The 21712-nt window shown below is 41.7% G+C and overlaps 1 protein-coding gene across 4 annotated transcripts in view; it reads left to right on the forward strand.

The window, feature by feature from the left end:
• Positions 1–21712, forward strand: part of EIPR1 (EARP complex and GARP complex interacting protein 1) — a 192254-nt gene that overhangs the window by 101298 nt on the left and 69244 nt on the right. For all 4 annotated transcript variants that reach the window (XM_090032739.1, XM_090032769.1, XM_090032759.1 and 1 more), the window contains exon 5: positions 15551–15650. In XM_090032739.1, coding sequence (XP_089888865.1) covers positions 15551–15650 — 100 coding nt within the window. The remainder of the gene's footprint in view (positions 1–15550; positions 15651–21712) is intronic.

Consider the following 21712-nt stretch of genomic DNA (forward strand, 5'->3'; position numbering starts at 1 on the left):
GAATATGGATAGTTCTGCAAATTTAATGTCTCCCTACTTCATAAAAGTTCTTGGTATTGGTGCAGGTATTAAAATTTCTTTATTGACTAAAGAAGCTTTTCTAGATAAATAATTTTGCATTTATAAAAGCATTCAATTTCACGTGAAAAATAAATGCTGTCTGCCCCCTAACCAAATCTGTGTTTTCTGTATTTTAATTAAAGATGGTCTTTTTTTTAGAGATTTCTCTTTACATTGCATACGTATCCCTTTTAAATGGGGAAAAATGATCTTCACATTACTGTTTCTGTTAGAGACGGTTGGTTGCTTCCTCCTTATGCTTGCACTTGAAGTTGGTAGGCAAGTCAGTAAACCAATAGTGACATACTTAATGAGAATTAGGTATCTGCAACATTTATTTTCCCCCCATTTCAGCTTTTCTGAGGCAGCCATGTGTCTGCCAAATTGGTGGTGGCAGGATTAACCCCCATGCTTGAGTAACAGTGGCAGGTTTAGTTCTTTTCAGCGAAAATACCTTCTGTTTCGTTCCTTGGCTTCCCTTTATCCTTTTAATTAGGAGGGATCAGAGCCACCAAAACTTTAATTCATACAGAGAAATTTGATTGAAAAAGACAAGCATTTGATGCCTACTCAGAATGCACCAACCAATGAAGCTCATGGGAAAATGGGATTTAAGCCAATTGCAACAAATTATGCTAATAACGAGAACTGGGGACAACAAACGTGCAGGTGCAAGAAAAGCCATTGGTCAATAAAGTAGGTCACTCTTAATGACTAAAAAATTAAGCCAGTATGGTATTCAAAGAGATGGTTTCTTATTAATCCTCATGTAACTTTTCAGTGTGGGCCTTTTAATAATGAAAGAGGAGTTTAAGGTATCAGGTTTTTTATGAAAACATTGTTGTACCTGGTAATTACTAGTGCTGTTTACAGTTGTTCTTGTGCTATGATCTCATGAGCTCCACGAGAAATAGCTATTCTACAAAGATAAATTCATATGACACATTGATTGAAATCGAAGGTTGCTGTACCTTCTGACTATCTCAGGCTGTGATCTTGTCAGATCTTTCCACCCTTAGTCATGCCATCCTTAAATTATAGGTAGAATAAATTAAATGCTGTACAGTGCTCTCTGGTTGGCTACATGTGTTGACAATGTAGTAACAAGAATTTTTCTGACCTGGGTACTTAAATTTACAATCAAAATCTCCCTCTTTCCCCTGCCCCATCTTTCTGCCATTTTATTTCATTATCCTTTTTCCACCTGTGTCCTTTTCAGTTGTTCGTTCTGTTTCTGCACTTATATTTGGGATATTACTAAATCCTGTAATGTCTTGTACTAAAGAGTCTGTAATATCCATTTTTTTCTTTCCACCCAATGCCTCTGCAAAGACAATACTCCCTCACTTGATTTTGGCAACATCATATCTTCCATTACCAAATTCTTTGCTGTCTTTCTTGTGCTTTTTTTTTAACATAGTTTAAAATACTGTTTCTCCTTCAAAGAGTTGCAGCAGGCTAAGCACATTCCTGCATTCATTTTTCTCTACATCTCCTCATGTTTCTTCCTTCCTTTGTTTTTATCTTCTCTTCCCTTTGATGGCTTCTCCTCTTAGTTTTCTGTACACTTTTACGCTGCTCTGTCACACTAGCTAGCTAGCACCACGTTCAAAACGGATCTGGGGGTCATAATTTACCATAAAATGAATATGAATCACCAGTGTGATGCTACAGTTAGCACAGCAAACAATACGCTGGCATGCATCAGCCAGTGCATATCAAGCAAAATTAAGGAAGTTATTTTCCCGCTGTACTCGGCATTGGTGAGGCTGCAGCTGGAGTACTGCATCCAGTTCTGGGCGCCGCACTTGAAGAACAATGTGACAAAGGATGTGAGAGAGTCCAGAGAAGAGCCACTCATATGATTAGAGGCCTGAAGAGCAAGCCGTATGAGGAGAGGCTGACAGATATGGGACTGCTTAGCCTAGAAAAGAGAAGATTTTGAGGGGGATTTGGTGGCAGCTTACAAATATATCAGGGGAGACCATCAGGGGCTAGGTGAACAACTATTCACCAAAGCACCCCAGGGGAAAACCAGAAACAACGGTCATAAACTCCTAGAAGAAGGTTTCAGACTGGATATAAGGAAAAGCTTCTTCACAGTTCATGTGACCAGACTCTGGGTTAGACTCCCAGTGTGAGTGGTGCAGGCACCTAACCTGGAGATCTTCAAAAAGAGATTGGAAGCGCACCTTGCTGGGGTTATTTGACCCCAGCAGCCTTTCCTGCCCACAGCAGGGGGGTTGGACCCAGTGATCTCTTGAGGTTCCTTCCAGCCCTAACCTGTGAATCTGTCACATGTGCCACTAATTAAAGAATTAATTCCTTTTATTGGTGAGTAACTGTTACATTTAGAACAAATGAAAACTGACATGTATTTTAACATTATCCATGATGCTAAAAATAAATCCACACGTGCAGGTTCTGCATGTATGCAGGGGTTATTCAGTTGAAGAGTCATTGGTGTAATTTGGACCCTTTCTGCTTTTTATGAATGACCAAAGATAATACCATCATGCTAATATTCTTTATTTATGTCCCAGCCCCCTCAGTTTCTTCACCACCATACAAAACTTCAGTGCTATTATGACACATGGATTAGAGAAGCTGATTCACTGCAGACAGATTCAAAGAATGGTCAGCACTTAAAAATAATTTTCCCACCTGTTTCATTTCGCATAATTATATTCTCCATCACCTGTCTCTAATTGCACAAAATATACAAGACTAATAGAGAAGAATTTTTCTGAAAACTTGCCATATAGCAAGGGTTCTTCTTTTAGAGTATGGCTTCCATCCCTTTTCCATATAACACTGCTGTTCCTGTGTCAGGCTTGTTTGCTTACCACTGCTTTGTGATTTACTAAAGGATGCAGTTTCCTAATCTTGAATCCTTAATAGGATGTTTATTATTAAGTAACCATTCCTATGGGACCATTAACTCGTCTTTTTTACATGTTCCATCATGTCCCCTAGCTGTCTTATTTTCTACTTTTGTCATTTCCTGAAAAATATCCAGAACTTAGTGCATATGGGTAAAACCTGGTTAGTCACTGATTCATTCTTTCTCATGAATGTTCCCTGATATTTTTAGTAATTTTAAGTGGACTAAATCATTTGTGTATTACTGTATTAAAAACCTTGATCGACTAATTGCCATCAGTTATATACATAGAGAGATAGGGGTTTCAGTGGGAAGTAACTTTGATGTATTAGCTGGCTAGCAAAGAAGACCATTATTTTTGTTAATGGGACTCTTAATAGGTCTTTAACTTTCACTTAAATTCATGTCCACCAATGTCTCTTTGCACTCCAGCAATATCCTTAATACATTATCCTGCATTTAAGATACTAGAATTAATGTCAAGAGCTTGATTCAGCAAGCATATGCTGTTTAAAGCTCTCTAAGCGCTTTTAAAGTGATCCAAACAGTGAGAATAGCCAGAGTGCTTCAGAAATGATTTTCAAAAAATAAGGAACATCTCTGAAGTGCTTCATGAAAAGTCTGCCACTCCAGGTCCCCCAGAATCCTAGTGTTTCACATATTCCCACATGAGGCAGCAGGAACAGTAGGGGCAAAAGAAAGATTCTTGCCATGCTTCTCAGCCTCTAGAGGTTTCTGAAGACAGCTGAGTACACAAGAGAGAGTTCATTGGCGGCTGGATTTCTCCCTCCCCCATTAACTACCACTATAGGAGGAAACAAAGGAGGAGCAGAGCAGTGTAGGATACCTGAGGACCGAGCAACCCCTATTTGTCCCCCTGCTGGAGAGCCCTGCAGCACATAATGCTTCAAAATTGCTGCAGTGATTTGGCAGTGGTGGTGCTGGATGAGGAGTGGGAGGGGAGGGGGGGGGTTAGAAGGGAGGTGCACACCCATTCAGCACTGAATTTAAAGTGCTCTCAAATGGAGTAAAATTTGGAGCACTTCAAATGCATGTCTGTCCATGCTCTTAACTTTTTAAGCAAGTGAATAGTGTAATTGATTTCATATGCTTAAAGGCATGTATTTTGCTCAGTACACTGTCTAGATTTCTTATATTTTAAGTTTGTAAACCATAATGCGGGAGGGAATTGGGGAAAAAATGCTACTCAGCGGGTGTGTACACGACACACTGTCTAATAACACTGTGCAGTAGCGTGCCGAGAAAAACTCATGCTAATACACATTAATAGGTTAATACTACTGTGCAGTTAGCATCTATATAAACCCGTGCACCAGTGCTACTGCAAGTACTAAACTTAATTTGCAGCAACTATGGTGCATTAATGAACATGTACACACACCCATCAAGTAAAAAAAAAATGCAAGAGTTCTGAGGCCTTATTTCACCATGGATCTTTCCCCCCCAAATATGCAAGCAAAGATATATTTTGTCCTCTGAACACTTACTTTAATTTAATGACTTGCCTGTCATTGAAAATAAATTGAAAAGCTGTTTCAATAGTTGTTCAGAGATATTTTTTCTGTCTTGTTCAGGAGCCACTTTAGACTTTGTCAGCACTTGAAAAAATAGAACTTTTTATACTTTCTGTTGGTGCTGTTGTGTGAACAGATCTTGGCTGTTTTTTACCATTCAGATGCAACTTATTCTCAAAAAGTGTTTTTACTGATATAGGTTCAAGTAACTGGGATATGCTGGGCTATGCTGCTAAAGACACTTTTATGTCTGTATAACTGTTCACTTGGAATTTGTTGGTGTAGAAGTGCCAGAGAAATCACATCTCTAACACACATTGCTATATCAGCAATAATTTACAAGTTATCCTAAGGAACTAATAACTTCAAATGTTTTTTAAGTAGCAACCAACTGCTTACATACTACAGTTGTATGATAAATTAAATATTGTAGAATTAAATCAAACAGTTGTATTACTGTATTTATTATGTAATGCCACATAAGCTTAACAAACCTCTTGTAAGAACCATCGATAGATATATGAATTCCATTGTTAAAGATCAGGGTCAGAGAGGCTCAAGTGTAGTAATGTTGAATATTTTTATATTCTTCTCATTTAATAAGACTACTAAAATAATCATTTTAAGTAGCATTCTCCGATACCACATTTTTATGCTAAAGCTTTGCAACTATCATTGTTACAAATAATCTGTAAAGGGGCCTGCTAAAAAATTTTTAGAATATATTTTTTTTAATTTCTTGTTTACATCTGGCAGTACTTACTGTAATTGCTTCAGTTTTATTGATTATCAGCTGCACTTCTTGTCTTATGCAGTGGCTTAATATCTTTATGCTTCATGCATACTATTTCTTAGGTCTGACAATAGGATCTCCAAACAGTGACAAAGCCGATGTGAAACTACACCAATAGGTATCTGCCTCCAGTCCTACGTACAAAGGAGGAAAGAAGAGGTTCAAAAGCATTTTGGGCCCAGCCTCAGATGGTGGTGCTTTTGTGTCCTGCCTATCATAGAACCTCAAAATGTCAACAGAAGCATGTAGAAAATTATCTGGGCCAGTCCACTGTGTACTCCTGCAAATATTAATAATGGTTTCAGAGGCAATATTATTATGAAGAAAAAAAAATCCTGCTTTCACAGGGTGAGGAGAAAGACCAGCCAGCATTATACCTTATAACCTTGTGGAAGCTACCTGTGCTGTAAGCCTAGAAGCCCAGGGTTCTAGTCTCAGCTCTTCCACCGATAATGTCAACATTTTTGGCTAGGGACAAATATTCAAAAAGCCTGAGTCTGAATTGATTCAGTCTTTTCCAGGTTAGTCTAATCTGCAAAGCTTGAACCAGTTTGGAGCTGGATAGACATTCCCTTTTCATTCCAGAAATGCTAGCACATGCCTGCAGTGGCTCAGGCTAGAAGCCAGGGAGTGCTGAGCTGAGCGCATGTGTGGCCAGACCCAGGCAGGATGCTGTGATTAGGAAGGGGTGTAAACCTCGATCCTGTCTGCACCATCCCCGGCTTTTCCCCGCAGGGTGCTCAAAGGGCAAGATTGTTGCCAGACCCTGCATCTGTTGATACTGAGCCTTCAATCTCCATCTCCCTGCTTTTTCAGACTGTCCACAAACCAAGTCATTTCTAACACCTTTTTCTGTTCCCTCTTGAAGACTGACAGATTGCAGTCAGCAGGTTGCTTGGCAGAACAAAGTTTCTCGGCCTATCAGGCCCTACAAACAAAAACACGTCTTTTATTAGTTTCGAGCTCTTCTCATCTGCAGGGTGCATTTGCAAGCCACTAGCTGTCTGCCCTTATCCCAGTGAAACTGGAGACCCACACAGACACATCTCAGCATTAGGTAGCATGGGACGGGCGTGGCCAGGTGCCAGGACCCTGAGCTGGGGTCCCTGCCATGGGAGAGGGGTGAGAGTGGATATCCCTGCTTGACCAGCCAGCAGAGAGCAGGAGGAGGGGATGAGCAGGGGGAAGCCTGGCAGCTCCTGCAGTTCCTCAGCCAGCCAGAGTAGCTATAGTGCTCTGGCTAGGAAGGAGAGGGATGGGGCCAGCCCTGCTGTGGAGCAGAGAGCCCTACCCAGGGCTGCAAAGCATCTGGGATGCTGTGGTACTGTGGTTTAAGTTAAACCAGGAAGGGGTCTGGGACAAACATTGTATAAACTGGTTTGACCCAAATCCGTTAAGTCTGATAGTACATTCAACCAGGTTTATCTCAAACCAGTTTCAGCCATTTTCAAACTGGTTTACATGCACTAAGCATCTGTTCTGTTACAGGTTTAAACAAGTTTTTGATCACTTAAACCGGTTTATGTGTAATGTCTTTGTTTAACAATCCTTGTACATAAAGGTTTCTGACTTTGTTTGCTGGTGGTAAGTTACTTACCAGTTTCACAGGTAGGATAGCTGGACACCAGCATAAAGCCACTGTAGCAGAATTGAGAATGACATTGATATTGAGGGCCTAAGTCTCATCCACTTTGTAACAAAGTCTTTCAGAAGAAACAAGTCAAACTGGATGTTATATTCTATACTAACAGCATTGTCCTGTGCCACCCTGTGTGGAGTAAATCACATATTTGAGATTTATGATTCTGCTGCTGTTTTCCATGCCAAGATATCTGGTTTTTAGCTCAGGTGGTAGAAATTTGTGCTTTTACATTTAAGAGTTTATGCCCTGGATATGTCCCAAATGCTGTGCCATTTAACTTATACTATCAGCTTCCCCTTCTGAGCCAGGAACAGAGACCAATTATATCCACATAGGCAAATCTAGGATTTGTCAAAGCAAGCTGTATAACTCTGTCCCTCAGGCAGGGTGTGTGGGCAAGGTGCACTTGGAACCCCAGGTTGGTGGGGACACAGGAGAGCTGGGCAGAGAGCAGGCACAGAAAGAAGGGATCTGTCCTGTGCTGCTGCCACTGTCCTCAGCCTACCTGGGTGTGGGAAGAACCCCAGAGCTGCTCCTCTCACCTCATGGGATCTTTTGGGCAGGGAGTGGCTGTGCAGGCTGTCAGGCTTGGCAGGGGCCAGTCATGGCAAGAGGCAGGTTTCTTTTTTCTGTATCTGTTCCCTGGTCGGCAGGGATCAGGGTCGAGGGAGGAGGAGCAGTCGGGAGCAGGCACAGGATGAGGAAACCTGCCTAGTGCTTCCACTATCTGCGACTGATCTAGGTATGCTGCCTTGCTGTGCCCTACAGCTAGTGGCTGGCACGGTGTAGGAGCAGCTCCTGGCCCTCCTGTCCTCTCCCATGCCGGGTCATCTGGGGACACCATCAATGGCAACTGAGTCCCCACCTTTTCTATCATAGAATCAAAGGCCTGTAAGATCATCAAGTCCAGTTCCCTGTCATAGGCAGGAGGTTATTGGGCTCAAATGAGCTCAATGAAGTGCTTGTCCAGCCTCTTCCTGCACCACCTCTGCTGGGAGCATTTTCCAGATTCTAGATACCTTTACAGAAAAGAAGTTTTTCCTAATGTCCAACTTAAATTTTTCCTCAATTAGTTTGTGCCCGTTGGTTCTCATTCTCCCTTGAGATGCCTTTCCAAAGAGTTGTTCCTCTAGATCTTGGTGTTCATCCTAGACATACTTGTAGGCAGCTGTCAAGTCACCTCTCAGTCTTCTCTTGCTCAGACTGAAAAAAACCCAGTTCCTGGAGTCTCTCCTCATAGGGCCGATCCTTCAGGCCCCTAATCATACAGGTGGCCCTTCTCTGTACCTTTCCAAGCTTATCCACATCCTTCCTGAAGTGTGGTGCCCAGAACTGGACACAGTACTCCAGCTGTGGCATCACCAATGCTGAATAGAGGGGGTAGAGCACCTCTTTGTATCCGTTTGCAACACATTGGCTGATACACACCAGAGTTCTGTTTGCTCTGCTGGTGACTTCATCGCACTGTTGGCTCGTATTCATCTTCTGGTCAGTTGTCACCCCCAGCTCCCTTTCAGATGCAGTGCCAGCCAGTGCACCACCCATCATTTAGTTGTGGTGAAGGTTCTTCCCTATTGAACCTCATTTTGTTGCGTTCAGCCCATAGGATCAGTCTGTTGAGGTCATCCTGCAGCCTTACGCTATTCTCAGATGTGCCCACATTTCCCCGCAGCTTGGTGTCATCAGCAAACTTAATCATTATGCTTTCCACCCCCTCATCCAAGTCATTGATAAAGATGTTAAAGAGCATGGGCCCAAGCACTGATCCCTGAGGGACACCATTGGAGATGGCTCTCCAGGATGAGGACATCCCATTGATTACAGCTCTCTGGGATTGGCCTCTGAGCCAGTTGCCATCCCACTTCACTGTAGACTGGTCTAGGCCTGTACCCTCCAGCTTAATTGAAAGGATCTCATGGGAGATGGTATCAAAGGCCTTGCTGAAGTCTAGGTAAATGATGTCAACCTCATGTCACTTGTCCAGCTAGTTAATTACCTGGTCATAAAAGGTCATAAAAGGGTACCACCAGGTTGTTAGGCATGACCTATCCTCGACAAAACTGTGCCGGTTGCTTCTTAATGGTTGATGGCTTCCTTGACAATGTTTTCAAAGATTTTTCTCATGACTGAGGTTTGACTGACCGATTTATAGTTTGCACGTTCATCCCTCTTCCCCCTCTTAAAAATGGGCACCATGTTAGCCCTCTTCTGGTTGTTTGTGACTGCTCCCAAGTTCCATGACTCTTCAAACAGCTTTTCCAGAGGCCCTGCTATGAGCTCAGCCAGTTCTTTCAGGACTCTTGAATGGAGATCATCTGACCCAGAAGACTTGAACATGTCCAGATGTTCTAAGTACCCTCACCTGTTTGAGACTGATTTCATTGGGACGGTTGTCTTCCCCATATTCCCTGGGCCTCTGGACAGGTGAGACGCTCTCATCTGATTTCAGGAACTCCTGTAAAGTAAGTGTAAAGTAAGTATTTAGGAGCTCTGCTTTTTCACAGGGATCAACTGTGGGCTCCCCCCCAAATTCATTAGGGGTCCCACAGTGGATGTTGAGGGTTTTTTTTTTTTTCCCCTCTTGTTCCCTATACCTATAGAAGGACTTTTTGTTATCCTTTATTTTGGTTGCCAGCTTGATCTCCATGCCTGCCTTGACTTTCCGCGTCTCATACCTGCAGACCTTGGCCACATGATTGTACTCCTCTCTGGATACTGAGCTGGCTTTCTATCTTATTGGTTCTTTTTTCTTTTTCAAAAGTTCCATGATATTTGTGTTGAGCCAAGCTGGTCTCTTGGCCCCATTCTCGCTTTTTGACCACATGCAGATGGCCTCTTTTTGATCAGAGAGAATTGCCCCCTAAAGGAAGCTTCACCGATCCTGAACTCCAAAATCATCCAGTTGCTGGTCGCAGAGGAGCTTTTTAACTAGACTCCTGAGTTTACCGAAGTCTGCCCTTCTGAAGTCTAGGACTTCTGTTCTTTTGGTGGATGGTGAACCTAATCAGGTCATGCTCATGGTTGCCCAGAGTACCTCCAATCTTCAGGTCGTCTACCATGTCTTCCCTTTTGCTCAACACTAAGTCCAGAGTGGCTTTACCCTTAGTCAGTCCTTCCACAGCCTGTGTCAAGAACAGGTCATCAGTAACTGCCAGAAAGTTGGATCTGGCTGAATGGTCTTTCCAACAGATGCCAGGGTAGTTGAAGTCATCCATGACAATCAGGTCTTTAGTGCTGGCTTTCTCAGTCAGTTCCCTAGAGAATGCCTGATTGCTCTCCTCTTCTTAGTAGTAAGGTGTATAGTATACTTCTACCATCAGGTCCCCCTCTTCTGAACCCCTTTGTATCTTGACCCAGAGGGTCTGAAGAGACCCAGAGGCCCTGCAATCAAACGTGACTTGTAGGGAGGGGTACCACTCTTTCACATAGAGGGTCACACCTCCTCCCTTCTTCCCAACCTGATCTTTCCTATAGAACCTATAGCCCTCAATGACCAGGTCTCCGTCAGCACAATGAGGTCAAATTCCTCATCTGCTAGAAGGAGTGCCAGTCTATCCTGTTTGTTGGCCTTGCTTCTGGCGTTCCCGTAAAGATACTTGAGGTTACCCCTAGTTGCCTCGGGTTTACTGTCCTACTTTAAGTGCCTCAGGGTATTGACTGGATGTCCCCTACTTGAAAGTCCTCCCTTGAGTCATCTTGGCAAAAGGATTTGTGTACAGCAGTGGAATCTACCCTCTCTTCCCCGGACATGCCTAGTTTAAAGCTCTCCTCAGCAAGTCAGTGATTCTCATAAAGAACAGCTTCTTCCTTCTGCCCATGAGGTGAATACCATCTCTAGCTTGTAGACCAGAGCTGTTAAACTGCATGCCAAGTTTGAGGAATCCAAAACCAACATGGTGACACCATTTCTGAAGCCTTCAGTTGACTTCCTCGATGCACTCCTCCCTCCAGCGACCACAGCTTCTAACTGGAAGGATTGAGGAGAAGACAACTTGTGCTTCTGGTTCCTTGAGCTTCACCCCTGTGGACCTGAAATCGCTCATGATTCTCCTGGGGTTGTTTCTTGCCATGTCATTGGTGCCCATGTGGACAAGGAGTAGGTGTATTGGTCCAAAGGATGGATCAGCTTTGGGATCTTCACCATTACATCTTGGATCCTGGCTCCTGGGAGGCAGTAGACCTCTTGAGTACAGGGATCTGGACTACAAATGGCACGTTCTGTTCCTCACAGCAAGGAATCTCCCACAACAACCACTCTTCATTGCTTCATTGGTGGGGGCGGCTGTCCTGTCCTGTCTTCAGTGTGAAGAACGTGATTGCCTCATCTATCAATGGTGAGAGGGCTGTGTAGTTGTTGTGCAGGGCTTTTGGTGGAGCAACCAATGTATGTTGTGGCTTTGAGCCTGATGTGACCAATTTCCATGTGCCATCAGTTGGGGCACCCCTCATGCCCGGTCTTCTGCCTGGTCTCTGTGGCATCCTTCTTCAGGTATAGGCACTAAGCATCAATCTTTGCCTTGTGTTCCTGGATGGTTCACAATCTGCTCACCTTCTCCCAGAGCTCCCTTACCTGGCCCTCAAGAGTCTCCATCAGCGAGCACATCCCACAAGTGGGAGTGCTTGAACCCCAGAACCCAGCCTCCAGCAGTTGTGCCAGGCAGCCTCCACAGCCTGGAGATAAGGGTTCTGTGTGCGTGGAGGCCGGGACCAGAGGCTTCATCTGGATAAAGACCTCCAAGGTACCAAGTGGGGGTGGTCCATCCAGATTAGGGAGCCTAGGGGTGCTGCACGTGCCCATCACTGTGTTGCAGGGAGGACCCTGTTCACTTGGCTCCTTAGATGTTGGTTTGAGTAGGAGACCAGGTGGGTGTAATTACCCCCACGTGGTCCTCACCAGCAGTTGTTGCTATTGCTGCGGCCTGGTAGACAGGCTAAAGTAGTTGCCTGCAAGGGGATCCCCTGGCTTCCCAGTTTCCTAAGGAGCTGGGGGTCTCCCTGGGTCTCCAGTTCCCTCCCTGGAGGGGGGAGGGCTGGTCCCTTTTCGCCTCTACCTGAGATCCAGCGTCAGAGGTCTGTCTCTCTGCATATGGGGATTTTGATTGCCTGGGGGCACAACAGGCACAGGGTGTAGTGTGCATCTCTGCTGGGGGAGCAACCTGGGGCTGAGACTGCCCGCTGGTGGCCCCTCTATGCACACTTCTATGCACACTCCTGCGCTAATTCATGCACTAGGCCTAGAGTGTGTCTGTTGGCGTGCTCTATTTACACGGCTCCAGTCGCACGACTCCCTGGGGGCTGGGCTGAGAGCCGAGGGGGTGAGGGACGGGGGTTGGGGGGAGTGGGGATGGATAGAGACCCTCCTTGGCTCTGCTCAGCTGCCCCCTCTAGCTACTGCTGCTCACCATGGGCCCTACTTACCTTGTGTCTCTGTGCTGGGGGTCAGGTAGGGCTCTGCCAGAGGGATCTGCTGGGGGGTTTCGCTCTTTGGGGTGCAATGGGCTTGCACCTTTGCATCTCCCACCAAGATCTCAAGGTCCCAACCAAAAATCTTCCTTTGGGACCTTTTAAAGTTTGAAATTTTGCAGGTTGTAATGAGTCTTGCAAGATCTCTCAGCACACAAGATTACAGCATGCCGCTTGCAGGGACCAGCTACCAGCCCCTGCCCTGTCCTGCCAGAGAAGGGGGGCTGCTAAGTACTTCTCCAAGCATAAGTACTAGTACTCTGCTTGTTCCCTGCCTGGTCCCACAGTGTCGTGCACTGGCCTCGGTATCCAACTGCAGGAAGAGGCTGCCTGAGTTGCTGAGCTTGACCAGAGACAGTGGTGGCAGCAGCTGAAGCGGGGAGTGTGACTGTATTACTCCTTACAACTCCACCCCCACCTCCTAATCCACCCCGATTATCCATATGCTTCTGTTACCCACTGACAGCTCTGTATAATCTTTGTCTCTAAACGAGTTGTTTCATATACTGCACAACAGTTAAAACACAGGAGGTCTTTCCTTTGGATCTTAAGGTTGTAGATTCAACCTTCATGCTACTGACCCATACAGGGTTGAAAAAATATACAGTTTAAAAACCTTACAGTAATTTTTGGAATTATTTTGTAAGCAAAGCTTCTACTAGCCAGTGGTAAGGAGGTATGCAGGAGTTTTTTCCTTTTTTTCAAACCTTGGTGTTTTCCATTACTGTAACATTGAGTTACGACTATAGAAAACTCATCTTTACTCAGAATGAAATCCTGTTACAAAGAGTGATTTGGGTAACCTTCATTTAGATCATAAAATCTGAATGATCACCACAGCCACATCCATAAAACAATGAACTTTCATATCGGATGAATTAAATGGAAGCAAAATAGGCATCTTGCAAGGACGGAGCAAATGCTGCTAGACCTTTTCATTCTCAGGTATGTCAGTTGGATTATAATTGGCTCTAATTAGCATACTTTCTCCAGCTATGAAATTCTTTACCTTGCAGCTCAGTGCCACTCAGAGATGTGAGAGTCCTTCCTACCTTTGAAAACATCAAAGAAAGAGCTTCCAATCTAGTCTTTATTGCTGAGTGCTGAGTGATCAGTGCAACTAAGAGATAAACAAATCAGCAAGCATAAGGAATCATTTTTAGAAAATTAGTTTTGATCTCTCTAGTCAAGTGATCACTTCAGAAGTCATCGAAACTAGATTTCATTGTCAATAATAAAACCCCAAATTGTTACTAATAAAACCAACACATTTGCAATACTGTCCTGTTAAGTAATACCAAAATTTTAAATGTATTAAAGATCATATTAAGATTTGTAGTCATATTCCCTGTGTCACTGAGTATGAGAAACATTGGACTGTTTCATGATCCAGTCTATTCAGTATTTATACTTTATTTTTAAAGAACTAATAGAGGAGTTCCTTAAGATACATTATACCACATAGTTCTATCTGCTATTAAATGTAGATACCAAATGACAGGCTTCATGTCACTTACTTGCTCCTAATTATATAGGCATATTGGTAGTGATTCCTGTAGGTAAGACTGGTTAATTTTCCATTATCAGCATTTTTTTCAGGGGCGTAGCAATTTGCCAAATGGTAACAGTTTCGGCTGAATTTTTTTATGTTACTCTGTGCCTTAGGGTGATACTTTAATTTTCAAGGAAAAGTCACTTCTGAGAACTAGAAAAGAGGAGTAGTTTTGTCTATGTCATCTATAAATTCTAGCACAATTTGCTTAGCAAAACCTATTGGAGGCTTGATGGCAAAATTTATAATATGCCAAATGAGCCAAGCATACTATACTGCTTCATAGAACTTAATACAAATGACCCATATTGTACCAGGCTCTTTGATTCTCTTGGCCTTCTTACAGTAGACATGGAGATATAGGGATCCATATCAGGAGGGATGAAGAAGAAATAACCACTCCTTTCCCGCATCTTGCTATTTTGACCTAAGGGATGGGATAGTGGGGGAGTCAGAAAGAGATGAGTTGTAGCTCCATTCCTTGGTGCTAATGTTATGCTCTTCCCAGCCCTTATAGCAGGTGGCCTCATGCTCCTTACAGAAAATTAGGTGCATATATCATGCAGTTATTTTCAGAAATGTTTGCCCCATTAGCAGTGTGGGGTTGGGAGTAGTGAAGACCATTCGTGAGAGAAAATTTTGGCTAGAAAGTTTGAAACATTGTTACTTGTGCTCCCTCTGTCTTCTACCACTTTGCTTCTGATAGGTGGGGCTGCTGCTGAATCACTTCTGGCGCCTACCCCTTTCTTCTTCCCATTCTTCACACTGCATAGTATGGGGATAGAAGAAGTTGGTCTTCAAATGCTGGGCCTGAAAAGTTGGCCATTCCAAGCTGTTGGGTGACAGGCATGATAAATACCTGGGTGACTGTCTCCCCTGTGGTGGAGAGAGGGATTATTGAAAAGTGTGTGAGCTTCCCAGGCAGGCAATTCTTAGCTACAGTGATTGAGGCCTATAATGTGCATCTGATAGCCTTAATTCCATTTCCATATCACCTTGTGATCTATATTCATGTGGTTTTCCATGATAAGCTTTTCTGGGTTGTTTTCCTTAGTTCACTTTCAAATTACATAGAAAAACAAATGAACATTAATGTTTCAAATACAGCTTTCAAAATTAGGAAACATCATAATATAGTTCTTTAACTTGGATATTCTTATATTGGTATTTATGATTCATAGATATGTGATCATATTGTTTATTTTGCATGTTCTTAGCTTCATCCAGTGTGCAGGGTGGATAGTAAATGAGGCAAATGGGTGTAAGAGGAAAAACATTGCTCTTTTGTAATTAGGCAGGCTGTGACATAGGAGGGCTGGGATTTCTCCCTTGCTCTTTGACAAAACCAGTGTTGAGATCTAAGCTGTGATACTAAGCAGGATTGACAAAATACATATGGCAAGTAAAGTTACACAGGATACTTATTTTGGCATTTCCTTCAACCATAAAATCTTTGAACACTTGATAAGGATGGTTAAAGTCCGGCCATGAAAAAGCTCCCACTGAAGATGATACGAGATGCTACTTTTGAAGTCTAAATTTAGACCTGTAGGATTAAAATGTTTGTCTGCTAGTGTACTTGTTGTTTTAATTATAAATGTGTGTTGTTTCTTTTTTACAGTGTTATGTGGGAGCCAATGGGAGATGGTAAAAAGCTTATTTCACTGGCTGATAATCACTTATTATTGTGGGATTTGCAAGAAAGCTCAAACAAGGCAGTGGTAAGAAATATTACTTAAATTATGATATGGCTGAATATGGCATATGGCAGTCGTCAGATTGGTTATCTTCTAACTAGTGTTATGAGGATTGTTGTGTATGTATTTCTACTAACCTTAAAATTAGGCTAATTCGGTATAACCAGAATTGTTTTCTTTTTACATCTTGGACATTAAGCTCTGTTATACCATTTTGTAGCTGCAGATAATGCCTAGGAAGGTACTTGAAGTTTATTAGGCCAATTTAGGTGGCATTCCCCCCCATTGTTCTCCAAAAAGCATGCTTGTTTTTTCTTGTTTTCTTGAATTGACACTCTAACCCAAGGGGCCAGTGAACCCCGTTCCTCCTTGAAAACTTTTTCAGTTATAGTCTGGGGAATAGGTGTGAACGAAATGGCATAGAAGGACAAGAACTGCCAAACCATATCAGGAATCCATGAAGTCCAGTGGGATGTCTCTGAAAGTTGCTAGTATTGTGGGTTTCTGAAGGTGTCAAATCATGCAGTTTAATGTGGGATACCTGCATGTTCCACATGCCAGGTTTCATCCCTGTTTCCAGTAGGTACAGGCTGACTTAAATGCAGAAGCATAAAGTGTAAATTGTTTCCATAACTTTTGATGTCAATTATAACTCTGATATTCAAGTAACTATCTAATCTGTGATAGAATCGTGTTGCATCCAAGAACTTAACAGTGGTAATGAATAATTACTCCTAGTAATATGCTCTCAATAGGTCATGTCGTCTTCAGTCCACCTTAATGCTACATTATTGTTTTAAAATGGGTTGACCAGTACACTGCAGTATTTTCCAGGTGAAGCTGTCATTAATTTATATAAGGGCATTATAGTAATTCTCATTAATACTCACCATTCCTTATGTGTCCTAACTTCTCATTAGCTTTCTGACTGCTGCTGCATGATGTGCAAGATGTCTTTTGAGCTGTCTGCAGTGACAGTCAGGGCCTCTTCTTGACTCAATGCAGTTAATTTAGAACCTTCTTGGGTGTAATAGTAGTTTAAATTTAACTATCCAATATGAATCATTTTTTCTTGATCAGGCTTAAATTTCATTTGTTATTGTTTTCCCCTTTCAGATTGTACATAGGTCTTTATTGTCATTTCAGATCCTGACTAACCTAAGTAAATTTATCCCCCTGCACTTATTGCTACCTCACTACTTTTCCCATTTCAGATAATTCATGTACTAAATATTGTTGAACCTATTACATGGATTTCAATGGTAATCATTTGCCAGGATGAAAATATTAAACCTTAATCTAACTCTTTGTTCTGTGCCTCCTTAGCCACTTTTTGACCATGCACTGGTTTGCCTCATCCCATAGTCTCGGGGCTTTTTGTGGCTTCTTATGTAGGAGTTTGTCACAATCGTTTTGGAAGTCTAATAAAATTTATGTGGACCAGTTTCTATTTGTCCACTAATTCACTGACATGTTCAAAGAAATGTAAGAAATTAGTGAGATGTGATTTTTCTTTCTTTGCAAAAATAATAGTGATTAAGACCTTATCACACTGTGATCTTCTTAGTGTTTTGATTTCTTTTTAATGATTGTTTTGAACAATTTGATATAATGTCTATGGACTGTAATTCCAGATCAGCTCTAGCTTAAATATCAACTCTTAATTTAAATATAGATACAGCATTTGCCACTCCACACTCCTCTGGAAGAGTGATTGTTTTAATGAGTGTTGTATACTTTATTAGAAGGTATTACCTTTTTAGATGATTGGTTTGTTGTATCTTTTTCTGACACGTCTCTGACAGTGCCTGTTCTTGAAGTATCATCCTTATGTTTTGATTATCATTTAGTTCCTCCGTTCTTTCCTGAATTGTTTCCTTTAACTCGAGTGTTCCAGCAGACCCACTGATTCTCTTGCAGGTATAATGCTTCTGAAATACTTACACTTGTTTGTTTTTTTTACAACTTCATTTGTACAATGAAATTCGTTTTTGACCTTTCTGATTGTTCTTTTATTCTAAGATACAAACAGACCTTAGAAAAAATTTCTCTTGGGACAAAGTGTGATTGTTTATTCATCTAGGTCCATTGTCCTGGAACAAACCCTAAAAAGGTTAGTAGAAAAAGAAACACTAACAGTTTGTCCTGGGACATAGCGAAGTGTATTTGAATGGATGTCTCAGGACTTTATCATTGAATCAATGGCAGAAAACCAGCAACTCACTAAAACCCTGATTGGAAGGGAAATGTATGTACATGCCAATCCTGTGACTTTTGTGATCCAGGACAAACACAGGCACAACTCGTCCCAAGAAAAATGTAATCTCTCTTCCTAGCACTATGATCATTATAATTTGTTCCTATTTGTTGATTTCATTGGGGTCAGATAAGTATTTAGAAATATTTCTGTGTGGCTTGACCTCTGAACTGGAACTATTTAGTGACATTAGTTTCCTTCTGGTCTTCCTGGTTCTTATTCTGTTCCATGGTGCTTCTGTTTTCTGAGATTCAGTTTTTAATTTGCCACCTGTAAGAATTTTACTTTTAACTATAGGGTCTTGCGATATTTCCAAAGTTAAGTGACACTGTGTCACTTATAGGTAGCTTGCGCGTCCATTGGAGGGGTTGAACTCGTTGTATTTTGGTTAGGTTTATTGAGTGTCTCAGCTATATTTGTATTATGAATTAACTTGTATCTTGCTTAAGACTGGATCAAGAAAAGCTACTGTTCTTTTGTGCTCAGAAGTAGGTGCTCCAAAATCAATCATTCGGTGTTGAAACTGTTTCTCTAAATGTTGTCCTATTATGTTATTTGACCAGTTAATATGTGAATACTGGAAATAACTCATTATCTCCACTTGGTTAGAATTCACCATCTCCTGGAAGAGAACAGAGATTGGTTGGCAAATCTCTGGTCTCTGATTTTTAATTAGATACACAATTTCTAGATGCCTTGCCTTGTTTTTCTAAATTCCTCTTACGTAACACTCTGGAGAACCCCTGTTGAGAAACTGTGTTTTTGGAATAAAGTCTGTTTACTGCTATGGCTCTTCTTCTGTTTTGAAGTACTGGTTTCTTTCATGCTGTTAAGCATTTCCTTCTCCTCCTTCCTCCCTTTGGGCATTCATGTCTTTCCTTGCTAAAAGTTCTTGTGAATGTTAATTAGACTTCACTGTCCTGACCACTTCCTTGGTCATAATCTCAGTTACCATATTTCTCCCTATTTGTAACCTGTGTCAAATACTGTTTCCTTTGGGGTGCTGTCCAGATAGTTACTAGTCATGCTTTCTTAATTAAAAAGATGTTATAATGAATGTGAAGTTCCTATCTTTTCCTCATTTTATTTTGTCAGGGGTTTAGTTACTAAAATTTGCTTTCAGTTAAACATCTTACATTTACTCTTCATTGCCTCTAAATTAACCTCCTTTCTCTGTCATGCAGACATTTGTGAATGTGTAATTATGATTTACAATTCGTGTCCAATACTAGTGTTGGAGTCTAAGCATAATTTTCAAAACAAGTACACTTTTCTCCATGACTGTCTAGCTGGTTGAGCCACAACAAAGCTATTTTATCTCAGCATAACTTTGGAAATCAATACTTATATCCTTAAAGTTTTTGATTCAAAAGATTGCTGATCCTTCAGTATTTCAGCTAGTGTTGCTTACCTAGCATCTTTTATAAATTCTGTTACTTTCAAAATATGCCTGTAGTGTATCAGATATTGATAGAAGAATAAGGGCTTCAGGAGGCAAGGTCAATGGTAAAGGAACTAAGTAGATTTGGCCTATGACATCAGTTATGTGCCTGTTCTTGAAAGTCTGAATAACCAAAATTAGAGTCTGATGAAATCTAATGAAGAACTTAAGATAAAATTCTATGGAAAACAGTATAATAGCTCATGACTAACTGATTTGTTTAGTTAGGACCATGAAAGAGGTGTTGATATGGTAGAGGCCAGCAATGTGTTTGCCACTGGTTACCATTTGCTCAGGAACTGCTGTATGTCCTATGGGAGGGGTTTTCAACCTTTTTGCATCATTGTATCCCACTGGCAGCCCAGTGAGCATCTGGATGTCGAGTGGCTGGATTCAGAGCAGTAACAGCTACTGTGTGCAAGCTTCCCCCGCCCCCTTGCAGGCACGCCTGTGCAGGATGCCACGTGGCAGCACTCTGGCCCCTCCCACCCATGTATACCCCTTAGGGCCACTTTAAGTACCTCCAGGGGTATGCGGACCTCTGGGTGACAACCCCTGTCCTATGGGATGGACTCGCATACAGGGGAGTACCTCAAAATTTTATGCTGCCTCTACTAATAGCCATCTATACACCTAGGACAATTTGGGATGGTCTGTGCACCAGTTTTAGTTTGAAGAGGCCAGGTATATCACTTAAATGTTATTGGCTGTTTCTCAAGAAGGGCAATGCAGGATTATATCAAGTCTCTTAAATATCTTTCTAAAGTAATCTGATATCTTGGGTTTGAGTACATTACTTATGTCCTGTAATCTTTAAATGCCAATTATTTGTGACTAGGCCTTCTCCCATGGGAACTAGAGTTCTGCCATGATTAATCTACCACCCGGAGCAGTTTTCCAAGTGTCTTTAACTCAGGTGGCATTTACTACTTTAGTGAATTATATTTACTTTTAGAAGGGGTGGTTTGCTTGTTAGCTTATTCATGAAGGCTTGACTCAAACTTGTATCTCCCACACACTTAAGACTTGTCCTGTTATATCCATTGTTAGAAAATTGGTGTTTCCATCTTGTTTGATTTTGCCTGTTTAAATTAAATATGGCATATGTAACCAACTAATTGCTATAGTTAATGAGTCCAGTGGTATGAGGCTCAAAGGAAGATTTAGAAACAGCGTTAACAGCCCTGAAACAGAATATCAGATGATTAAACTTCAAATGGTCATAGCTTTGCTATCTTAGGCTTTTCACTCACTATTGGGAGTCTGGGAATCTAACTTTCCAGGGTTTAATTTCCTGGTTCCTCAACATCAATTAGAGAAATTTTGAATTTCAAAGCAATTTTATGAGTAGAAGAACTGATCAAGGACTAAATATTAACTGTGATGAGGAGATATTCCACAATAAAGAAGAAAAAATGGAGGAAAGGTTTCCCTAGTAGGATGATTTATAAAAGGTTTATAAAAGGTATTCAGGGATTTGGAATGTTGATATAATTCCGTGGAAGTGCGTTAGTGGAAAGAAGACAGATGGTGCTACTAAAGGTAAAGTTTCTATCTGGCTATCACCTCCATGTACAAAGGGAATTTGTTTACAGATGTGATGTAGATAAAGGTGAAATTTTCTTTGTGCAGTTCCGTATAAATGTGCTGCTAAATGCAGAGTACCCAGCAACTGAAAAAAAAGTTACACGCCATAAAGTTTTTCAGGGCACCTGCAAAAACAGACCACTTGGGAAGTTTAACAAAACTTAACAAAGCTGTGTTGGCCTTGAAAACTGGTACCAAACAAAAAAAAAAATCAGCTTCAACATACAACAGAGAAAATCTCACCAGAATTAAAAAGGAAAAAATCATGAATGAAGTATAATCAAAAGCCTTTACATAAAAGTTCTCCTTAAAAGACTGAGTATAAGAGTCTTTTACAGTTCATTTGTAGGTTATAATCAGTTGCACAAGATTTCTCATGTTGGTATGTGGGAAGAGTCTTGAAGGCAAGAAGAAAAAGTTGTTATTCATTTACTTTATGGATGTGCAAACAAAGTACTTGAATGGTGACATAAAATAAGCATACTATCTAGTAGGTTAAAACATTGTCCATTCTTGGAATGTCATAGCTGTCTCAAGGTGTCCTTTAAGCTGATATCCCAGTTTTGTAAAGAAGTAATTTGTCAGTGAACTTCTGTATCCTTTATAGTAAGGGAGTTTAACCGCTGCCTTGTGGGCCAGATCTGGTCCTTGAAGCAGTGTTATCTAGCCTATAGGGCTTTTCCCCACAGGACTGTGGGAAGCCCCACAAGCTGTGACCCTGAATGCTAGCTTGGGCATACGAAATGGCACAGGGCCCAATCCTAGCATGTGGGCCAGGCAGGGGGAAAATGTAGTCCTGGG

The sequence above is a fragment of the Crocodylus siamensis genome, chromosome 1 (assembly GCF_052110815.1).
Source record: "Crocodylus siamensis isolate JL-2025a chromosome 1, ASM5211081v1, whole genome shotgun sequence".
Classification (NCBI taxonomy): Eukaryota; Metazoa; Chordata; order Crocodylia; family Crocodylidae; genus Crocodylus; species Crocodylus siamensis.